Below are 20,026 nucleotides of genomic sequence, written 5' to 3'. Positions count from 1 at the left end.
ATATTGAATAGAGACCAATCATATATTATCTCTGTTTTGTTCTCTTTTTTTAGGTAACACTGCTTGAAACATATTGGGTTATAACATATACATGGAATAATAGGTTTATTTTCCTATGCTTATGACATAAATTTTATTTTCTATTACATATTTTCTTTTCTATTTAGGATTATTTACTTAGCAATATTAATTTTGTTTACTTTAATATAGGACTACCAAAGGTTATTATCAATCTTAGTTAGCACTTTTAAGGTAAATAAGCATATATTTTTATCTTTTTGGGTAGATAAAATTTTTATATTTTGTTTGTGTGTAACTCTTTAGGAAAAACGTTTAAGATGGTCCAGATGTGTCACTTGTATTTTATTTTCTTTTGTTGGTGGCATTCTTTTAGATGTGAATTATGAGGTATCTATAGAATAAGAGGTTTGTCTTCCTTCTTTTATTATATTTTTCTATTTTTTTGCTTTTTTAGCCTAATTATTTTTTAAATTTTTTTGATGGAGTTGGAGAGAATTACAACGCTATCTATTTTAGCATCATCTATCACATTTAGTTTTAAAAAGTTAGTTGATGGAGCTTAAAATGGAGATCTACTGCATGATGTCGAAAAGTAGATCTGTGGTTCGATTTGATGGCATATACTGGTGATGGCGGGAACTTATTTTCTTCGATTGCAGGAGTGGTCAATAGTTTCTTTTGATTCTTCAATGTTTTTAACAAGGTTGCATTTACTAAATTGGTACGAAGAGCTACTATGCTTTATGTGGTATTTCTTTCTTCTTGTCTTTCACATTATGTTTTTTGGGTTTTGATATGTTTGTCTTTTTTCTTACTCGTTGGCAAGATGACGGAGGTCCTAACCATTCTTCAAAATTGCACTGTAAGTGGTGAAAATTAAATTTTCATTTTAATGATTTTGTATGTTGATTGGTTGTAGCAAACATGAGAATATTGGCTCTCTTACTTACGCTGGCAAATTCTCAGTATAGTCTGCTGCATATTTTACGGTCTGTGAGCGACAAAAGAGGGAGAGTTTGTACGAAGAAGAGAGCCAGAGCGGCAGAGGAAGAGAGTGCGTATGAAATTTTACCTCATTATTTTATTATCTGTGTTGCATACTTCTCATTTATTCTTTCAATTGTTGCAACATTTGCATCTTCAGTATGATGAAATGTTCCCTTCACTATTCAGTGATCATCCTGATATATTTCCTCCACACCTGTCCACATACGGGAAGCTGAGAACTTGCTCAATTCTGGTTGGTGGCTTCCTAAAACACTCAGTATCTCTTCTCTTTCTCTCTCTCTCTCTCTCTTTCTTTAATCATTCTTAAACTTAATCTTCAATCTTAAAATGTGATTTCTTCAGTTGGAGCTACAAGGAGATCTACTCTATGATCATTTTTTTTTTGTTCTCTTTTGTGGGTAACACTGCTGGAAATATGTTGGGTTATAAGATATTCGTGGAATAAAAGGTTTATTTTACTTTACTTACGATACAAATTTTATTTTGTATTTATATACATATATTTTTATATTTAGAATTATTTATTTAGCAATATTCTTTATGTTTACTTTAATGTAGGACTACCGAAGATTATTATCAATCTTATGGAGCACTTTTAAGGTAAATAAGCATGTGTTTTTATCTTTTTGGGTGGTCAAAATTTTTATATTTTGTTAGTATGTAATTCTTTAGGCAAAAAGTTTAAGATGGTCCAGCAGTGTCACCTGTATTTTAGTTTGTAGATTATGAAGTATCTGTGGAATAAGAGGTTTGTCTTTCTTCTTTTATCATATTTTTCAATTTAGTTTTGCTTTTTTTGAGTCTAATTTATTTTTTAAATTTTTTGATGGAGTTGGAAAGAGTTACAACGCTATCTATTTGTGCATCATCTATTACATTGAGTTTTAAAAAGGTTTCATTTGGAGCTACAAGGAGATCTACTCTATGATCACTTTAGTGGAAAAGAAGATATGTGGTTCGATTTGATGGCAGATATTGGTGATGGCGGGAACTCGTCTTCTTCGGTTGCAGGAGTACTTGGTCAGCGATTTTTTTTTTGTTTCTTTAATCTTTCTAATAAGGTTGCATTTACTGAATTAGCATTAGTTTCTCAGTGAATTTCTTTATGTGTACATTAACATAGCAATACTTGAGGCTGTTTTTAATGTTATGTTGATGACAGCAAAATTGTCCTTTTTAATGTCTGTTCTTCTTGATTTCATTCGTCTTTTTTTTAATTTGAAGTTTTGATATATGTCCTTGTCAAGCTGTGCATATGTTACATTTAATTGCTATTGATTTTCTTCTTATTTTAATTACAAGGTAAAAGAGTCTTGATCATTTATAAATTGATATGCTTAGTTTTGTGTAGTTGTAGATTTCAAACGGCAAAAATCAGGTAAATAAATACATATTTAATATTATTTTTTTTATAACTAGTTAAAATTCTTTTTCTTTGTTATTATGAAAATCTTTAGGCAAAAAGTTAGAAGGGAGTCCAATCATATATTATCTCTGTTTTGTTCTCTTTTGTGGGTAACACTGCTTGAAACATGTTGGGTTATAAGATATTCGTAGAATAAAAAGTTTATTTTCCTATGCTTATGACATAAAATTTATTTTCTATTACATATTTTCTTCTCTATTTAGGATTATTTACTTGCAATATTTATCTCAAAAAAAAATATGTACTTAGCAATATTATTTTTGTTTACTTTAATGTAGGATTACCGAAGGTTATTATAAATATTAGTGAGCACTTTTAAGGTAAATAAACATGTTTTTTTTAACTTTCTGGTAGATAAAATTTTTTAAACTTTTTAGTGTGTAACTCTTTAGGCAAAAAGTTTAAGATGGTCCAGGCGTGTCATTTGTGTTTTATTCTTTTTTGTTGGTAACACTCTTTTAGACGTGAATTATGAGGCATCCGTGAAATAAGAGGTTTGTCTTCCTTCTTTTATCGTATTTTTCAGTTTAGTTTTGCTTTTTTTAGGCCTAATTGATTTTTTAAAATTTTCTGATGGAGTTGGAGAGAGTTACAACGCTATCTATTTCTACATCATCTATCACATTAAGTTTTAAAAAGGTTTCATTTGGAGCTACAAGGAGATCTACTCTATGATCACTTTAGTAGAAAAGAAGATATGTGGTTCGATTTGATGGCAGGAACTCATCTTCTTTGGTTGCAGGAGTGCTTGGTCGGTGGTTTTTTTTTTTTCTTTAATGTTTCTAACAAGGTTGCATTTACTGAATTGGTGATCAGAATATTGGAGCTAGTCTATTATACAGTCGTTTGGTACTATGAGTTGATGTGTTTTATGAGGTATCTCTTTCTTCACATTCTATTTCCTGAGTTTTGGTATGTTTGTTTAATTTCTCGCGTCGCTGGAAGGAGGTCCTAACCATTCTTTAAAATAGTGCTGTAAGTGATGAAAATTTAATTTTTATTTTAATGATTTTGCATAATTACTTGTTGTAGCAAACGTGCGAATAGTGACTGTCTTACTTACGCTGGCAGACTCTCGGTATAGCCTGCGGCGTGCTTTATGGTCTGTGAGCGACAAAAGAGGGAGAGTGTGTATGAAGAAGAGGACCAGAGCGATAGAGGAAGTGAGTTCGTATGAAATTTTGCTTCATGATTTTATTATCTGATTAGTCAATTATTTTTATTTTTTTACTAACTAATCAAACAATAATTTTTAAATTATGCTACCATAACTTAGTTGAATGATGTATTTGAACACTAAAAACCTATATGGTGATAGATCGATATCAACAATGCAAAGCAAACAAATTGTAATTAGAAACCGAAATTGGAATAAAAATACAAACAAACTCAAATACAGTTACAAATTTAAGTACACTGAAAGAAAAATCCAATTGGTTTTTTTTGCAATTCCAAACAATTAAAACAAACAACTAACTCGAGCGAAATTACAAGAACAAGTCGACGCTCAAATTCTAATATAATTACAAACAAACTCAAATACAATCACAAACTCAAGTAAACCAAAACAAAAATTACGTTTAGCTCTTCAACTTTTCCAGCAAACAAAAATCTCAAACAAATTAACGACAAAGTATCAGTAAAAAATTACAACTACCCTTACAAACTGACAAGAAAAAAGAGTAAAACCCAAGTATCAGACTTGAAAACGAATATCTCATTTTAATATTTACGTGAGGTTAAATGATTATAAATTGAAATAATTTAGCATTATTTCATCTGTGAATTTCTTTATGTGTACATTAACATAGCAATACTTGAGGCTGTTTTTAATGTTATGCAGCAGACAACAAAATTGTCCTATTTTAATATATGTTATTCTTGATTTTAGTCGTTCTTTTTTAATTTGAAGTTTTGATATCCGACCATGCCAAGCTGTGCACATATGTTATATTTAATTGCTATTGGTTTTCTTCTTATTTTAATTACAACGTAAAAGGGTCTTGATCATTTATAAATTGATATGCTTACTTTTGTGTAGTTGTTGTAGATTTCAAACGGCAAAAATCAGGTAAATAAACACGTATTTAATATTATATTTTTTCTATAACTAGTTAAAATTTTCTTTTTTCGCTATTATGAAAATCTTTAGGCAAAATGTTGAACAGATACCAATCATATATTATCTCTGTTTTGTTCTCTTTTGTGGGTAACACTGCTTGAAACATGTTGGGTTATAAGATATACGTGGAATAAGAGGTTTATTTTCCTATGCTTATGACATAAATTTTATTTTCTATTTAAGATTATTTACTTAGCAATATTATTTTTGTTTACTTTAATATAGGACTACCGAAGGTTATTATCAATCGTAGTTAGCACTTTTAAGGTAAATAAGCATATATTTTTATCTTTTTGGGTAGATAAAATTTTTATATTTTGTTAGTGTGTAACTCTTTAGGAAAAACGTTTAAGATGGTCCAGATGTGTCACTTGTGTTTTGTTTTTTTTTGTTGGTAGCACTCTTTTAGACGCGAATTATGAGGTATCTGTAGAATAAGAGGTTTGTCTTCCTTCTTTTATCATATTTTTCTATTTTTTTGCTTTTTTAGCCTAATTGTTTTTTAAATTTTTTTGATGGAGTTGGAGAGATTTACAACGCTATCTATTTCAGCATCATCTATCACATTTAGTTTTAAAAAGTTAGTTGATGGAGCTTAACATGGAGATCTACTGCATGATCATTTTAGTCGAAAAGTAGATCTGTGGTTCGATTTGATGGCAGATATTGGTGATGGCGGGAACTTGTTTTCTTCGGTTGGAGGAGTGGTCAGTAGTTTCTTTTGATTCTTCAATGTTTTTAACAAGGTTGCATTTACTGAATTGGTACGAAGAGCTACTGTGTTTTATGTGCTATTTCTTTCTTCTTGTCTTTCACATTATATTTTTTGGGTTTTGATATGTTTGTCTTTTTTCTCGCTCGTTGGCAAGAGGACGGAGGTCCTGACCATTCTTCAAAATTGCGCTGTAAGTAATGAAAAATTACGCTGTAAGTGATGAAAATTAAATTTTTATTTTAATGATTTTGCATGTTGATTGGTTGTAGCAAACATGAGAATACTGGCTCTCTTATTTACACTGGCAAGTTCTCAGTATAGTCTGCTGCATGTTTTACGGTCTGTGAGCGATAAAAGAGGAGAGTGTGTACGAAGAAGAGAACCAGAGTCGCAGAGGAAGAGAGAGCGTATGAAATTTTACCTCATTATTTTATTATCTGTGTTGCATACTTCTCATTTATTCTTTCAATTGTTGCAACATTTGCATCTTCAGTATGATGAAATGTTCCCTTCACTATTTAGTGATCATCCTGATATATTTCCTCCACACTTGTCCACAAACGGGAAGCTGAGAACTTGCTCAATTCTGGTTGGTGGCTTCCTAAAACACTCAGTATCTCTTCTCTCTCTCTCTCTCTCTCTCTCTTTAATCATTCTTAAACTTAATCTTCAATCCTAAAATGCGATTGAATGATTTCTTTAGTTACTTGAAAGTTACTTGTTTACCATTTGCAAAATAATATGCACTCGTTATAACTTTTAATTTAGCTCATAGATAGTGATAGATCAATATTATTTTTAAGAAATACAACGTAATTGGTGTTTTTAGGGTAACTTGAATAAGCTAATAATTTTCTCAAGATAATTTACTTTTCTTTATATGGTCTGCTGGTTTTCCCTTTGGATCATGGCTAGTAGACAGAATGACTTGTGGTTGTTGGCAAATATATGATATCATCCTTAGAGATATATTTAAAATTAGATAGTTAGAATTGCTATTTTTAAATAACATTAAGAATTGAATGTTGATTAACTTTTATGTATTAAAGCTTATAGGTATCGAGTATTTAGTGATGAGCTAGTGATGCATTCAAAACTAGATAGTTAGGATTGCTTTTTTCATATAAGACTAGGAGTTGATGTTGATTGACTTTTATGTATAGAGTACTAGTGATAGGCAAGAAAGTCTTTGTTTTATTTTAGCTCTAATACATTGGTCGGTTAGTATTGCTCTAAGATATTCGATGTAATTAGTGTTTTAAGATGACTTGAATCATTTTATAGGTTTTTGGAGGTAGATGACTTTCTTTTGTATGGTTTAATGTTTTGCTCATAGCGTGTTGTTAGAAAGATGGTGGTTGTTGGTTATTATGTGGTATCATCCATAGTGAATGTTTGAAGGATGTCCATTGGAATATTATTTTTCAGTTATGAAAAGTGAACTTAGGGATTAGTGCTTAAGAAAAAGAAATGTTTGGTAAAGTTACAACATTAGCTATATGTCAAAAATACTGTTGGAAGAGTTGCAAGTGATAACTATTAGAGAACTCTGATTTAAATTTATAGTATATTTATTTGATATTTGAATCCAATGAATGTTTGTCTTATGAATTGAGATGATCTAGGATTTTGACTACTAATTGCTTAGAAATGAGTAAACAAAAGTGAATGATAAAATGACAATAAATCCTAAATATCAGCTTATAGAATGAACATATCATTTTTACATTCGTATGAATTGAAATGATTATAAATCGACAAAATTAGTATTATTAGCTTAGTGAATTTCTTTTATATGTACATTAACGTAGTAGTACTCAAAAGACGATTTTAAATATTATACTGAGAATAATAAAATTGTCATCTTTTGATGTTTGTTCTTTATTTTAGTCGTTTTTTTAATTTTGAAGTTTCAATATCCGTTTTTCATGCCAAACTATGCATATGTTTTAATTATTTGGTTCTCTTCTTATTTAAATTATAATGTAGAAAAATCTTACTTATTTATAAAAAGATATGTTTATTGTTCTCTTTTAATGCTTGTTACTCATGGTTCTAGTTGATTTTTTTTTATATTTCAATTTTGGTACGCGTAGTTCCCATGAAAAATTATCTATATGTTCTATTTATTTGTTAATGATTTTTTACTTCTTTGAATTATAATATTGACGAATCTTTGTTATTTACAAATTGATTTACTCACTTTTATTTGCTTATTGTTGATTTCAAACTCCAAAGATGAGGTAAATAATCATGTACCCAATATTTTGTTTTTGCTCAGCTAGTTAAAACAATTAGCTCTTGTTATTATGTGACTCTTTAGAAAAAAAATTTAAAATAGTCCGGTTGTTTGTTTTGCATTTTTTTTTCTTTCATTGATATCATTGTTTTGTTACTTGAGTTGTCTGGACTCCTCTGCATTTTTATCTTTTTTTTTGTCCTATTTTTAATTGGCATGCAGTGGTTGGTGTCCATATTTATCATATATGAAATATATTACTTTTCTCTAAACGTGTGGTTGAGATAGTGTTGCTTTAATGCATATAGAGAACTAAAAAAGTATATATGTTTTGACATCACTAATAGAACATGAAGAAGAGTTTGTAACATCGGAGTTAGGCAGCAGTTTAATATACCTCGCAATAAATATACTCATTTGCTGCATTAAGTGTGTGTATTGGACCCTAATAGTTTATGTAATGTGGCCTCCGAAAGTATTGCACAATGCTGCATTTGCAATGAAAAAATAAATTTTTTTGGCACCCGAACTAAATCTACTGCAAGATTATATCCATGAATTTTTCAACTACCTAATTTAATAAAAAAATACAAAATGTAGATGGAGAGCCAAGCTTTCTTACTTCATTAAAAAACTATTACGGTGTAAGTGACAAAGAAATTTTAAATTAAAGATTTATCACGTGTTAACTTTACTTATATTTAGATTGGAGGATTATTTTATTTTAAGAGTTTAATTTTTAAAAATCTATAAAGTACTAGTGATAGGCAAGAAAGTCTTTGTTTTATTTTAGCTCTAATACATTGGTCGGTTAGTATTGCTCTAAGATATTCGATGTAATTAGTGTTTTAAGATGACTTGAATCATTTTGTAGGTTTTTGGAGGTAGATGACTTTCTTTTGTATGGTTTAATGTTTTGCTCATAGCGTGTTGTTAGAAAGATGGTGGTTGTTGGTTATTATGTGGTATCATCCATAGTGAATGTTTGAAGGATGTCCATTGGAATATTATTTTTCAGTTATGAAAAGTGAACTTAGGGATTAGTGCTTAAGAAAAAGAAATGTTTGGTAAATTTACAACATTAGCTATATGTCAAAAATACTGTTGGAAGAGTTGCAAGTGATAACTATTAGAGAACTCTGATTTAAATTTATAGTATATTTATTTGATATTTGAATCCAATGAATGTTTGTCTTATGAATTGAGATGATCTAGGATTTTGACTACTAATTGCTTAGAAATGAGTAAACAGAAGTGAATGATAAAATGACAATAAATCCTAAATATCAGCTTATAGAATGAACATATCATTTTTACATTCGTATGAATTGAAATGATTATAAATCGACAAAATTAGTATTTTAGCTTAGTGAATTTCTTTTATATGTACATTAACGTAGTAGTACTCAAAAGACGATTTTAAATATTATACTGAGAATAATAAAATTGTCATCTTTTGATGTTTGTTCTTTATTTTAGTCGTTTTTTTAATTTTGAAGTTTCAATATCCGTTTTTCATGCCAAACTATGCATATGTTTTAATTATTTGGTTCTCTTCTTATTTAAATTATAATGTAGAAAAATCTTACTTATTTATAAAAAGATATGTTTATTGTTCTCTTTTAATGCTTGTTACTCATGGTTCTAGTTGATTTTTTTTTATATTTCAATTTTGGTACGCGTAGTTCCCATGAAAAATTATCTATATGTTCTATTTATTTGTTAATGATTTTTTACTTCTTTGAATTATAATATTGACGAATCTTTGTTATTTACAAATTGATTTACTCACTTTTATTTGCTTATTGTTGATTTCAAACTCCAAAGATGAGGTAAATAATCATGTACCCAATATTTTGTTTTTGCTCAGCTAGTTAAAACAATTAGCTCTTGTTATTATGTGACTCTTTAGAAAAAAAATTTAAAATAGTCCGGTTGTTTGTTTTGCATTTTTTTTTCTTTCATTGATATCATTGTTTTGTTACTTGAGTTGTCTGGACTCCTCTGCATTTTTATCTTTTTTTTTGTCCTATTTTTAATTGGCATGCAGTGGTTGGTGTCCATATTTATCATATATGAAATATATTACTTTTCTCTAAACGTGTGGTTGAGATAGTGTTGCTTTAATGCATATAGAGAACTAAAAAAGTATATATGTTTTGACATCACTAATAGAACATGAAGAAGAGTTTGTAACATCGGAGTTAGGCAGCAGTTTAATATACCTCGCAATAAATATACTCATTTGCTGCATTAAGTGTGTGTATTGGACCCTAATAGTTTATGTAATGTGGCCTCCGAAAGTATTGCACAATGCTGCATTTGCAATGAAAAAATAAATTTTTTTGGCACCCGAACTAAATCTACTGCAAGATTATATCCATGAATTTTTCAACTACCTAATTTAATAAAAAAATACAAAATGTAGATGGAGAGCCAAGCTTTCTTACTTCATTAAAAAACTATTACGGTGTAAGTGACAAAGAAATTTTAAATTAAAGATTTATCACGTGTTAACTTTACTTATATTTAGATTGGAGGATTATTTTATTTTAAGAGTTTAATTTTTAAAAATCTATAAAGTACTAGTGATAGGCAAGAAAGTCTTTGTTTTATTTTAGCTCTAATACATTGGTCGGTTAGTATTGCTCTAAGATATTCGATGTAATTAGTGTTTTAAGATGACTTGAATCATTTTGTAGGTTTTTGGAGGTAGATGACTTTCTTTTGTATGGTTTAATGTTTTGCTCATAGCGTGTTGTTAGAAAGATGGTGGTTGTTGGTTATTATGTGGTATCATCCATAGTGAATGTTTGAAGGATGTCCATTGGAATATTATTTTTCAGTTATGAAAAGTGAACTTAGGGATTAGTGCTTAAGAAAAAGAAATGTTTGGTAAATTTACAACATTAGCTATATGTCAAAAATACTGTTGGAAGAGTTGCAAGTGATAACTATTAGAGAACTCTGATTTAAATTTATAGTATATTTATTTGATATTTGAATCCAATGAATGTTTGTCTTATGAATTGAGATGATCTAGGATTTTGACTACTAATTGCTTAGAAATGAGTAAACAGAAGTGAATGATAAAATGACAATAAATCCTAAATATCAGCTTATAGAATGAACATATCATTTTTACATTCGTATGAATTGAAATGATTATAAATCGACAAAATTAGTATTTTAGCTTAGTGAATTTCTTTTATATGTACATTAACGTAGTAGTACTCAAAAGACGATTTTAAATATTATACTGAGAATAATAAAATTGTCATCTTTTGATGTTTGTTCTTTATTTTAGTCGTTTTTTTAATTTTGAAGTTTCAATATCCGTTTTTCATGCCAAACTATGCATATGTTTTAATTATTTGGTTCTCTTCTTATTTAAATTATAATGTAGAAAAATCTTACTTATTTATAAAAAGATATGTTTATTGTTCTCTTTTAATGCTTGTTACTCATGGTTCTAGTTGATTTTTTTTTATATTTCAATTTTGGTACGCGTAGTTCCCATGAAAAATTATCTATATGTTCTATTTATTTGTTAATGATTTTTTACTTCTTTGAATTATAATATTGACGAATCTTTGTTATTTACAAATTGATTTACTCACTTTTATTTGCTTATTGTTGATTTCAAACTCCAAAGATGAGGTAAATAATCATGTACCCAATATTTTGTTTTTGCTCAGCTAGTTAAAACAATTAGCTCTTGTTATTATGTGACTCTTTAGAAAAAAAATTTAAAATAGTCCGGTTGTTTGTTTTGCATTTTTTTTTCTTTCATTGATATCATTGTTTTGTTACTTGAGTTGTCTGGACTCCTCTGCATTTTTATCTTTTTTTTTGTCCTATTTTTAATTGGCATGCAGTGGTTGGTGTCCATATTTATCATATATGAAATATATTACTTTTCTCTAAACGTGTGGTTGAGATACTGTTGCTTTAATGCATATAGAGAACTAAAAAAGTATATATGTTTTGACATCACTAATAGAACATGAAGAAGAGTTTGTAACATCGGAGTTAGGCAGCAGTTTAATATACCTCGCAATAAATATACTCATTTGCTGCATTAAGTGTGTGTATTGGACCCTAATAGTTTATGTAATGTGGCCTCCGAAAGTATTGCACAATGCTGCATTTGCAATGAAAAAATAAATTTTTTTGGCACCCGAACTAAATCTACTGCAAGATTATATCCATGAATTTTTCAACTACCTAATTTAATAAAAAAATACAAAATGTAGATGGAGAGCCAAGCTTTCTTACTTCATTAAAAAACTATTACGGTGTAAGTGACAAAGAAATTTTAAATTAAAGATTTATCACGTGTTAACTTTACTTATATTTAGATTGGAGGATTATTTTATTTTAAGAGTTTAATTTTTAAAAATCTATAAAGTACTAGTGATAGGCAAGAAAGTCTTTGTTTTATTTTAGCTCTAATACATTGGTCGGTTAGTATTGCTCTAAGATATTCGATGTAATTAGTGTTTTAAGATGACTTGAATCATTTTGTAGGTTTTTGGAGGTAGATGACTTTCTTTTGTATGGTTTAATGTTTTGCTCATAGCGTGTTGTTAGAAAGATGGTGGTTGTTGGTTATTATGTGGTATCATCCATAGTGAATGTTTGAAGGATGTCCATTGGAATATTATTTTTCAGTTATGAAAAGTGAACTTAGGGATTAGTGCTTAAGAAAAAGAAATGTTTGGTAAATTTACAACATTAGCTATATGTCAAAAATACTGTTGGAAGAGTTGCAAGTGATAACTATTAGAGAACTCTGATTTAAATTTATAGTATATTTATTTGATATTTGAATCCAATGAATGTTTGTCTTATGAATTGAGATGATCTAGGATTTTGACTACTAATTGCTTAGAAATGAGTAAACAGAAGTGAATGATAAAATGACAATAAATCCTAAATATCAGCTTATAGAATGAACATATCATTTTTACATTCGTATGAATTGAAATGATTATAAATCGACAAAATTAGTATTTTAGCTTAGTGAATTTCTTTTATATGTACATTAACGTAGTAGTACTCAAAAGACGATTTTAAATATTATACTGAGAATAATAAAATTGTCATCTTTTGATGTTTGTTCTTTATTTTAGTCGTTTTTTTAATTTTGAAGTTTCAATATCCGTTTTTCATGCCAAACTATGCATATGTTTTAATTATTTGGTTCTCTTCTTATTTAAATTATAATGTAGAAAAATCTTACTTATTTATAAAAAGATATGTTTATTGTTCTCTTTTAATGCTTGTTACTCATGGTTCTAGTTGATTTTTTTTTATATTTCAATTTTGGTACGCGTAGTTCCCATGAAAAATTATCTATATGTTCTATTTATTTGTTAATGATTTTTTACTTCTTTGAATTATAATATTGACGAATCTTTGTTATTTACAAATTGATTTACTCACTTTTATTTGCTTATTGTTGATTTCAAACTCCAAAGATGAGGTAAATAATCATGTACCCAATATTTTGTTTTTGCTCAGCTAGTTAAAACAATTAGCTCTTGTTATTATGTGACTCTTTAGAAAAAAAATTTAAAATAGTCCGGTTGTTTGTTTTGCATTTTTTTTTCTTTCATTGATATCATTGTTTTGTTACTTGAGTTGTCTGGACTCCTCTGCATTTTTATCTTTTTTTTTGTCCTATTTTTAATTGGCATGCAGTGGTTGGTGTCCATATTTATCATATATGAAATATATTACTTTTCTCCAAATGTGTGGTTGAGATACTGTTGCTTTAATGCATATAGAGAACTAAAAAAGTATATATGTTTTGATTGTATTAAATAATTGATTAAATTAATTATTTAAAAAATTGTAAAAAAATATCATAGTTAATTATTTATATTCTAACATAAATTATTAAAATTTATTACAAAATTATATTTATCCGCTTTAAATTTATTTATTTTTATTTTCTTTCAGTAATAATTAATAAAAAAAAATCATCAACAAGGGAGTCTTTTTCATTTTTCTGTCAAATTTTTTTAATTTTTTCTATTTCCCAGTAAAATTCACTCACATTTTTTTAGAATTAATTACTAAGTGTTTATCACACATTCTTCACATTCTTATTTATGCTATTTTACTTTAATTTTTTTTTTAATTTATTATCTCTTTCTTAATAACTACAGTTTTCTATTATAAAGATATTTTAATTTTTTATAAAATATAACCAAAATTTAAAACAACACCCTAAGCCTGGGCTCCGTGTAGTTTAACTTTTTTAACGCAGTAGTTGCTTTTTTCTTTTTCTTTTCTTTAAAAAGTTTTTTAAAAAACAAATTGACCGTTGTCGGCGTCCTTTTAACGCAGTCTGAATTTCTTTATCTCCCCTTTAAAAGCAAACTGACCGTGCGATTAGATTAAAACCCCACAAAAGTTTTCCAATTCTCCTCTTCAGACCACCTTCTTCCTTTCTTTCGTCTTTCTTTTACTTTCAAAAAGTTTTCAACGTTCTTTGTTTTCAGATCTGGCCTTGCCCAGAGAGAAGGAGAGAGATACAAGCACAAAAGAGAGAGAGAAAAAGGGGAAAAAGACAGAAACGAGGTCTGAAACCCCTCCATTCTCTTCAATGTGGAGAGGGAAAGAAAAGAATATCAGAAAGAGGTAAGGAAGAAGATGGTAGAAAACAAATTAGAATGGTAATCTTTCTAGCATTCTATTTCTTTTTCAGTTTCTTGAGAGCAAAGAATCAAATAGAGAAAGAAAAGAAGAACAAAGAAAGAAGGAAAAAAAAAGAAGATCGAAAAGAAGATAGATAGGTTTCTCTTAAAGACCCAACACTGCCTAGTCATTCTGTTAAATTTCAATCTCTCTTGTTCTCACAAGCCTTGCCCAGAGAGAAGTTGAGAAGTACGAGCATAGCAGAGAGAGAATAAGGGGAAAAAGACAGAAACGAGCAGACATGGATCTGGAACTCTCCATTCTCTTCAATGTGGAGAGGGAAAGAAAAGAATATCAGAAAGAGGTGAGGAAGAAGATGATAGAAAACAAATTAGAATGGTCATCGTTTTACCATTCTATTTATTTTTCAGTTTCTTGAGAGCAAAGAATCAAATAGAGAAAGAAAAGAAGAGCAAAGAAAGAAGGAAAAAAGAAGATCGAAAAGAAGATATATGGGTTTCTCTTAAAGACCCAACACTACTTAGTCATTCTGTTAAATTTCAATCTCTCTTGTTCACAAGCCTTGCCCAGAGAGAAGGTGAGAAGTACGAGCATAGCAGAGAGAGAAAAAGGGGAAAAAGACAGAAACGAGCAGACATGGATCTGCAATAGTTGCTTTTTTCTTTCTTTTTCTTTTCTTTAAAAAGTTTTTTAAAAAACAAATTGACCGTTGTGTTATGCTTGTCGGCGTGCGCAGTCTGAATTTCTTTATTTTCCCTTTAAAAGCAAACTGACCGTGCGATTAGATTAAAACCCCACAAAAGTTTTCCAATTCTCCTCTTCAGACCACCTTCTGCCTCTCTTTTACTTCCAAAAAGTTTTCGACGTTCTTTGTTTCCAGATCTCGCCTTGCCCAGAGAGAAGGAGAGAGATACAAGCATAAAAGAGAGAGAGAAAAAGGGGAAAAAGACAGAAACGACCAGACATGGATCTGAAACCCCTCCATTCTCTTCAATGTGGAGAGGGAAAGAAAAGAATATCAGAAAGAGGTAAGGAAGAAGATGATAGAAAACAAATTAGAATGGTCATCTTTCTAGCATTCTATTTCTTTTTCAGTTTCTTGAGAGCAAAGAATCAAATAGAGAAAGTAAAGAAGAACAAAGAAAGAAGGAAAAAAGAAGATCGAAAGGAAGATAGATAGGTTTCTCTTAAAGACCCAACACTGCCTAGTCATTCTGTTAAATTTCAATCTATCTTGTTCACAAGCCTTGCCCAGAGAGAAGGTGAGAAATACAAACATAATAGAGAGAGAAAAAGGGGAAAAAGACAGAAACGAGCAGACATGGATCTGAAACTCTCCGTTCTCTTCAAGGGAGATCGAAAAGAAGATCGATGGGTTTCTCTTCAAGACCCAACACTACTTAGTCATTCTGTTAAATTTCGATCTCTCTTGTTCACAAGCCTTGCCCAGAGAGAAGGTGAGAAGTCCGAGCATAGCAGAGAGAGAAAAAGGGGAAAAAGACAGGAACGAGCAGACATGGATCTGAAACTCTCCATTCTCTTCAATGTGGAGAGGGAAAGAAAAGAATATCTGAAAGAGGTAAGGAAGAAGATGATAGAAAACAAATTGAACTGTCCTCTTTCTAACATTCTATTTCTTTTTCAGTTTACTGGGAGTAAAGAGCCAAATAGAGAAGGAAAAGAAGAGCAAAGAAAGAGGGAAGAAGAAGATCGAAAGAAGAGATATGTCTTTCTCTTCAAAGACCCAACGGTAGCCGGAGGTATTTTTACTTATCTCTTAATATTGGTAGGTGATCATTCATGGAGTTTATTTTTATTTGGTTCTCCTTTCATGAAGTTGGCATAAGTGATTTAGTCTCTCTTAATCTGGGTTTTACATAAATCTTTTTTTTTTTAAATTTCTTTTTACAGTTTGTCTTCTTATTTATTTATTCTTCTTATTTAATGTTTTTAGTTTTCATAAATTTGTTTTGTTATGTGTAGCATCTGTTCTTAACTAACTAACTAATTTTTTCTTAGCATAAGTTATTTTCAACTATATCTGTAATGAGGAATAATGAATTGGTTCTCTGTCTCTCTCTGTGTTCTCTTCTCTCTTTTATTCTCTCTTTGTCTGTTTCTCACTCTCTCTGCACTTCTCTCTTTGTTTGCTACATTCCAAACCCTAAAAGCCCTCTTCCTAAATTTCACACATAACATATTTCTAAATTAATTCGAGTTCTTTCTTGTTATAAACATTGCAGCAGGTTTCTTAACTGGGGAGATGTTGTTTTTCTTATTCCTTTTTACCATGATTTATAGACTTGAAATTTACTCAAAAGATAGCAGCAGTTTCTTGTTTTTTCATTTAAATATTCCAATTTAGCTTTAATAATTTTACAGACAAACAAACTATCTTCTTGAATTTGATTTAGTAGGTTCTGTTTTTTATGGAGTTTGCAAAGTTGATATTTTGGTCTCTGTTTCTAAGTACATTTGACACGTTCCTTTGAGACCCAGGTAGGTTGGGAATAGAATATTAATGCTGTGGATATTCCATAGTTATATGCTAAAGTATGAATCAAATATGAACATATTACCCTTTTCCGATTGAGGGAACTTTCGAAAAGAAGAATTGCTTGATTGATTACCCTTCCTAAGTATTCAGAGTATTCGGGTTTTCTTGAAAACTAACAGCGTAAAAATGTTACAGCAATAATAAATATATTAAAAATAAAAGCAAGAATAACGATTGGATTTGGAGCTCTATTGCATAGATGGTAATCTAGTCTTTTTTAATTTTCTAACTTATCATTTCTTTCACAATCTAAAACTTCTTAAAAAACTATTTTATCTTGTGAACTTTCCTTTAAATATTTTCATAATTAGAAATATTTTCTAAAGTGTCGCATATTTTTCATTTATGCTTTCAATTGTTGCAATATTTGTTTTTTCAGTATGATGAGATGTTCCCTTCACTATTCAGTGATCTTCCTAATATATTTCCTCCACACCTGTCGACATGGGCTAGTGAACTTTGGCACTGAAATAGCATGAAAGGTATGTCCGCAGACAGAAAGCTGAGAACTTGCTCAATTCCAGTTGGTGGCTTTCTTTTGAATCTAATTCTAAAAGATAATACATAGTTTGAATACAATAACAGTTAAAAGTAATTTGTAATTGAAAGAAAAGTTTGGTAAATAAAAGTATCAAGTAAAGATAGTTTATAAGATAACATCACTAGTAGAACATGAAGAAGAGTTTGGAGCATCGGAGTTAGGCAGTAGGTTAATACACATCGAAATAAATATACTTATTTGCTGCATTAAGTGTGTGTATTGGATCCTAATAGTTTATGTAATGTGGCTTGTGAACGTATTGCAAAAATGCTGCACTTGCACTGAAAAAACAATTTTTTTTGGCACCCAAAATAAATTTACTGCAAGATTATATCAATGAATTTTTCAACTACATAATTTAATAAAAAAAATGCGAAATGTAGATGGAGAGCTAAGTTTCCTTACTTCATTAAAAAATTAATAGTTTTTAAAATACATAAAATTCTGCGACTGAAAAATTCTAACTTAAAGATTTATCAAATGTTAGCTTTACTTTAGATTTAGATTGGAGGATTATTTTATTTTAAGAGTTTAATTTTTACAAACTTATAATTTAGAGTTATCGTTCATTTTCTTATTTTGAAGATCTTAGAAACCTAATAGCTTTTAAACCAAAACAAAAATTTCATTTAGCTCTTCAACTTTTTTAGCAAACAAGCATTTCAAACACAATAACGACAAACTACAACAAATAAATAACAACTATCCTTACAAACTGACAAGGAAAAAGAGTAAACTTCAAGTATCAACCCAAAAATTGAATATTTCGTTTTTAACATTTTCATGAGTTGAAATGATTATAAATTAAAACAATCTAGTATTTTTCGTCAATGAATTTCTTTGTGTGTACATTAATGTAGCAATACTTGAGGCTGTTTTTAATGTCATGCAGAGGACAACAAAATTGTCCTCTTTTAATGGTCGTTTTTAATGTCCATGTCAAGTTGTGCATATGTTATATTTAATTGCTATTGATTCTCTTCTGATTTGAATTACAACATAAAAGAGTCTTGATCATTTATAAATTGATATGCTTACTTTTGTGTAGTTGTTGTAGATTTCAAATGGTAAAAATCTGGTAAATAAACATATATTCAATAGTATGTTTTTTCTTTAACTAGTTAAAATTTTATTTCTTTGTTATTATGAAGATCTTGAGGTAAAAAGTTGAAAGGAATCTAATCATATATTATTTCTGTTTTGTTCTCTTTTCTGGGTAACATTGCTGGAAAAATGTCGGGTTATGATATATTTGTGAAATAAAAGGTTTATTTTTTAATGCTTATGACATGAATTTTATTTTTTATTACATATGTTTTTTAGTATTTAGAATTATTTACTTAACTATATTCTTTTTGGTTACTTTAATATAGGACTACCGAAGGTTATTATCAATCTTAGGAGTACTTTTAACGTAAATAATCATGTGTTTTTATCTTTTTGGGTAGCTAATATTTTTATATTTTATTAGTGCGTAACTCTTTGTCAAAACGTTTAAGATGCTCCAGGCGTGTCACTTGTGTTTTGTTTTCTTTTGTTCGTAGCGCTCTTTTAGATATAGATTATGAGGAACCAGCGGAATAAGAGGTTTGTCTTTCTTCTTTTATCCTGTTTTTCAGTTTTGTTTTGTTTTTTTTCATCCTAATTTTTTCTTTAATATTTTTTAATGGAGTTGGAGAGAGTTACAACGTTATTTATTTCTGCATCATTTATCACATTAAGTTTTAAAAAGTTTTTAGATGGAGCTTCATAAGGAGATCTTCTCCATGATCATTTTAGTTAAAAAGATTTGTGGTTCGATTTGATGGCAGATAATGGTACTGGCGGGAACTCGTCTTCTTCAGTTGCAGGAGTACTTGGTCAGCAGTTTCTTTTGTTTCTTCAATGTTTCTAATAAGGTTGCATTTACTTAATTGGTAATTAGGATTTTGGAGCTAAACCATACAGTGGTTTGGTACTATGAGCTGCTGTGTTTTATGAGGTATCTCTTTCTTCTTGTTTTTTCCATTATATTTCTTAGATTTTGGTATGTTTGTCTTGTTTCTCGCGTCGCTGGCAAGATGACGGAGGTCATGACCATTCTTTAAAATTGTGCTGTAAGTTGTGAAAATTCAAATTTCATTTTAATAATTTTGCATATTTACTGATTGTAGCAAACCTGCGAATACTGACTCTCTTACTTACGCTGGCAAGCTCTCAGTATAGCCTACGGCGGGCTTTACGGTATGTGAGCAACAAAAGAGGGAGAGTGTGTATGAAGAAGAGAACCAGAACGGCAGAGGAAGAGAGTTCGTATGAAAGTTTACCTCATGATTCTATTATCTGATTAGTCAATTATTTTTATTTTTTTACTAACTAATCAAACAATAATTTTTAAATTATGCTACCATAACTTAGTTGAAGGATGAATTTGAACATTAAAAACCTACATGACGCTAGATCGATATGAACAATGCAAAACAAACAAATTGTAATTAGAAACTGAAATTGAAATAAAAATACAAACAAATTCAAATACATTAACAAATTCAAGTATACTGAAAGAAAAATTCAATTAATTTTTTTGCAATTCCATAAAAATGAGACAAACAACTAAGTCGAGTGAAACTGTACAATAAACGAAAACAACAAGTAGCCGCTGAAATTCTAATACAATTACAAATAAATTCAAATACAATCACAAACTCAAGTAAACCAAAATAAAAATTACATTTAGCTCTTCAATTTT

The 20,026-nt window shown here is 29.3% G+C and overlaps 1 protein-coding gene across 4 annotated transcripts; it reads left to right on the top strand.

The window, feature by feature from the left end:
• Window positions 1-13,848: 13,848 nt before the first annotated feature.
• On the top strand, window positions 13,849-19,703 carry LOC110825655 (uncharacterized). Of its 4 annotated transcripts, none has more exons than XR_015813016.1 (4): window positions 13,849-15,779; window positions 15,846-17,239; window positions 18,843-18,885; window positions 19,110-19,703. XR_015813016.1 is itself a non-coding variant. In XM_088206772.1 (4 exons), exons 1-3 carry the CDS (start codon window positions 15,522-15,524, stop codon window positions 18,851-18,853), a joined length of 384 nt encoding a protein of 127 aa, XP_088062898.1. In that variant the 5' UTR covers window positions 13,861-15,521; the 3' UTR covers window positions 18,854-18,885; window positions 19,110-19,703. The 4 variants fall into 4 exon arrangements, 3 of the variants coding, with proteins under 3 accessions (XP_088062898.1, XP_088062897.1, XP_088062899.1); XM_088206772.1 differs by having other exon boundaries at window positions 13,861-15,779; window positions 15,846-15,960; XM_088206773.1 differs by having other exon boundaries at window positions 13,862-15,779; window positions 15,846-15,960; window positions 17,137-17,239; window positions 18,843-19,703.
• The last annotated feature ends 323 nt before the right edge of the window (window positions 19,704-20,026 follow it).

The sequence above is a fragment of the Carica papaya genome, chromosome 1 (genome assembly GCF_054855325.1).
Source record: "Carica papaya isolate Zhongbai chromosome 1, ASM5485532v1, whole genome shotgun sequence".
In the NCBI taxonomy this organism is placed as follows: Eukaryota; Viridiplantae; Streptophyta; class Magnoliopsida; order Brassicales; family Caricaceae; genus Carica; species Carica papaya.
This window is presented reverse-complemented; position numbering and strand designations above follow the sequence as displayed.

Bases quoted from the DNA above. Each gene is read 5' to 3' on its own strand.
- LOC110825655 (XM_088206772.1), top strand. From the start codon at position 15,522: ATGGATCTGAAACTCTCCGTTCTCTTCAAGGGAGATCGAAAAGAAGAT. The intron at 15,780-15,845 runs GTAAGGAAGAAG...TTTCTTTTTCAG, and splicing joins GAAAAGAATATCTGAAAGAG to TTTACTGGGAGTAAAGAGCC.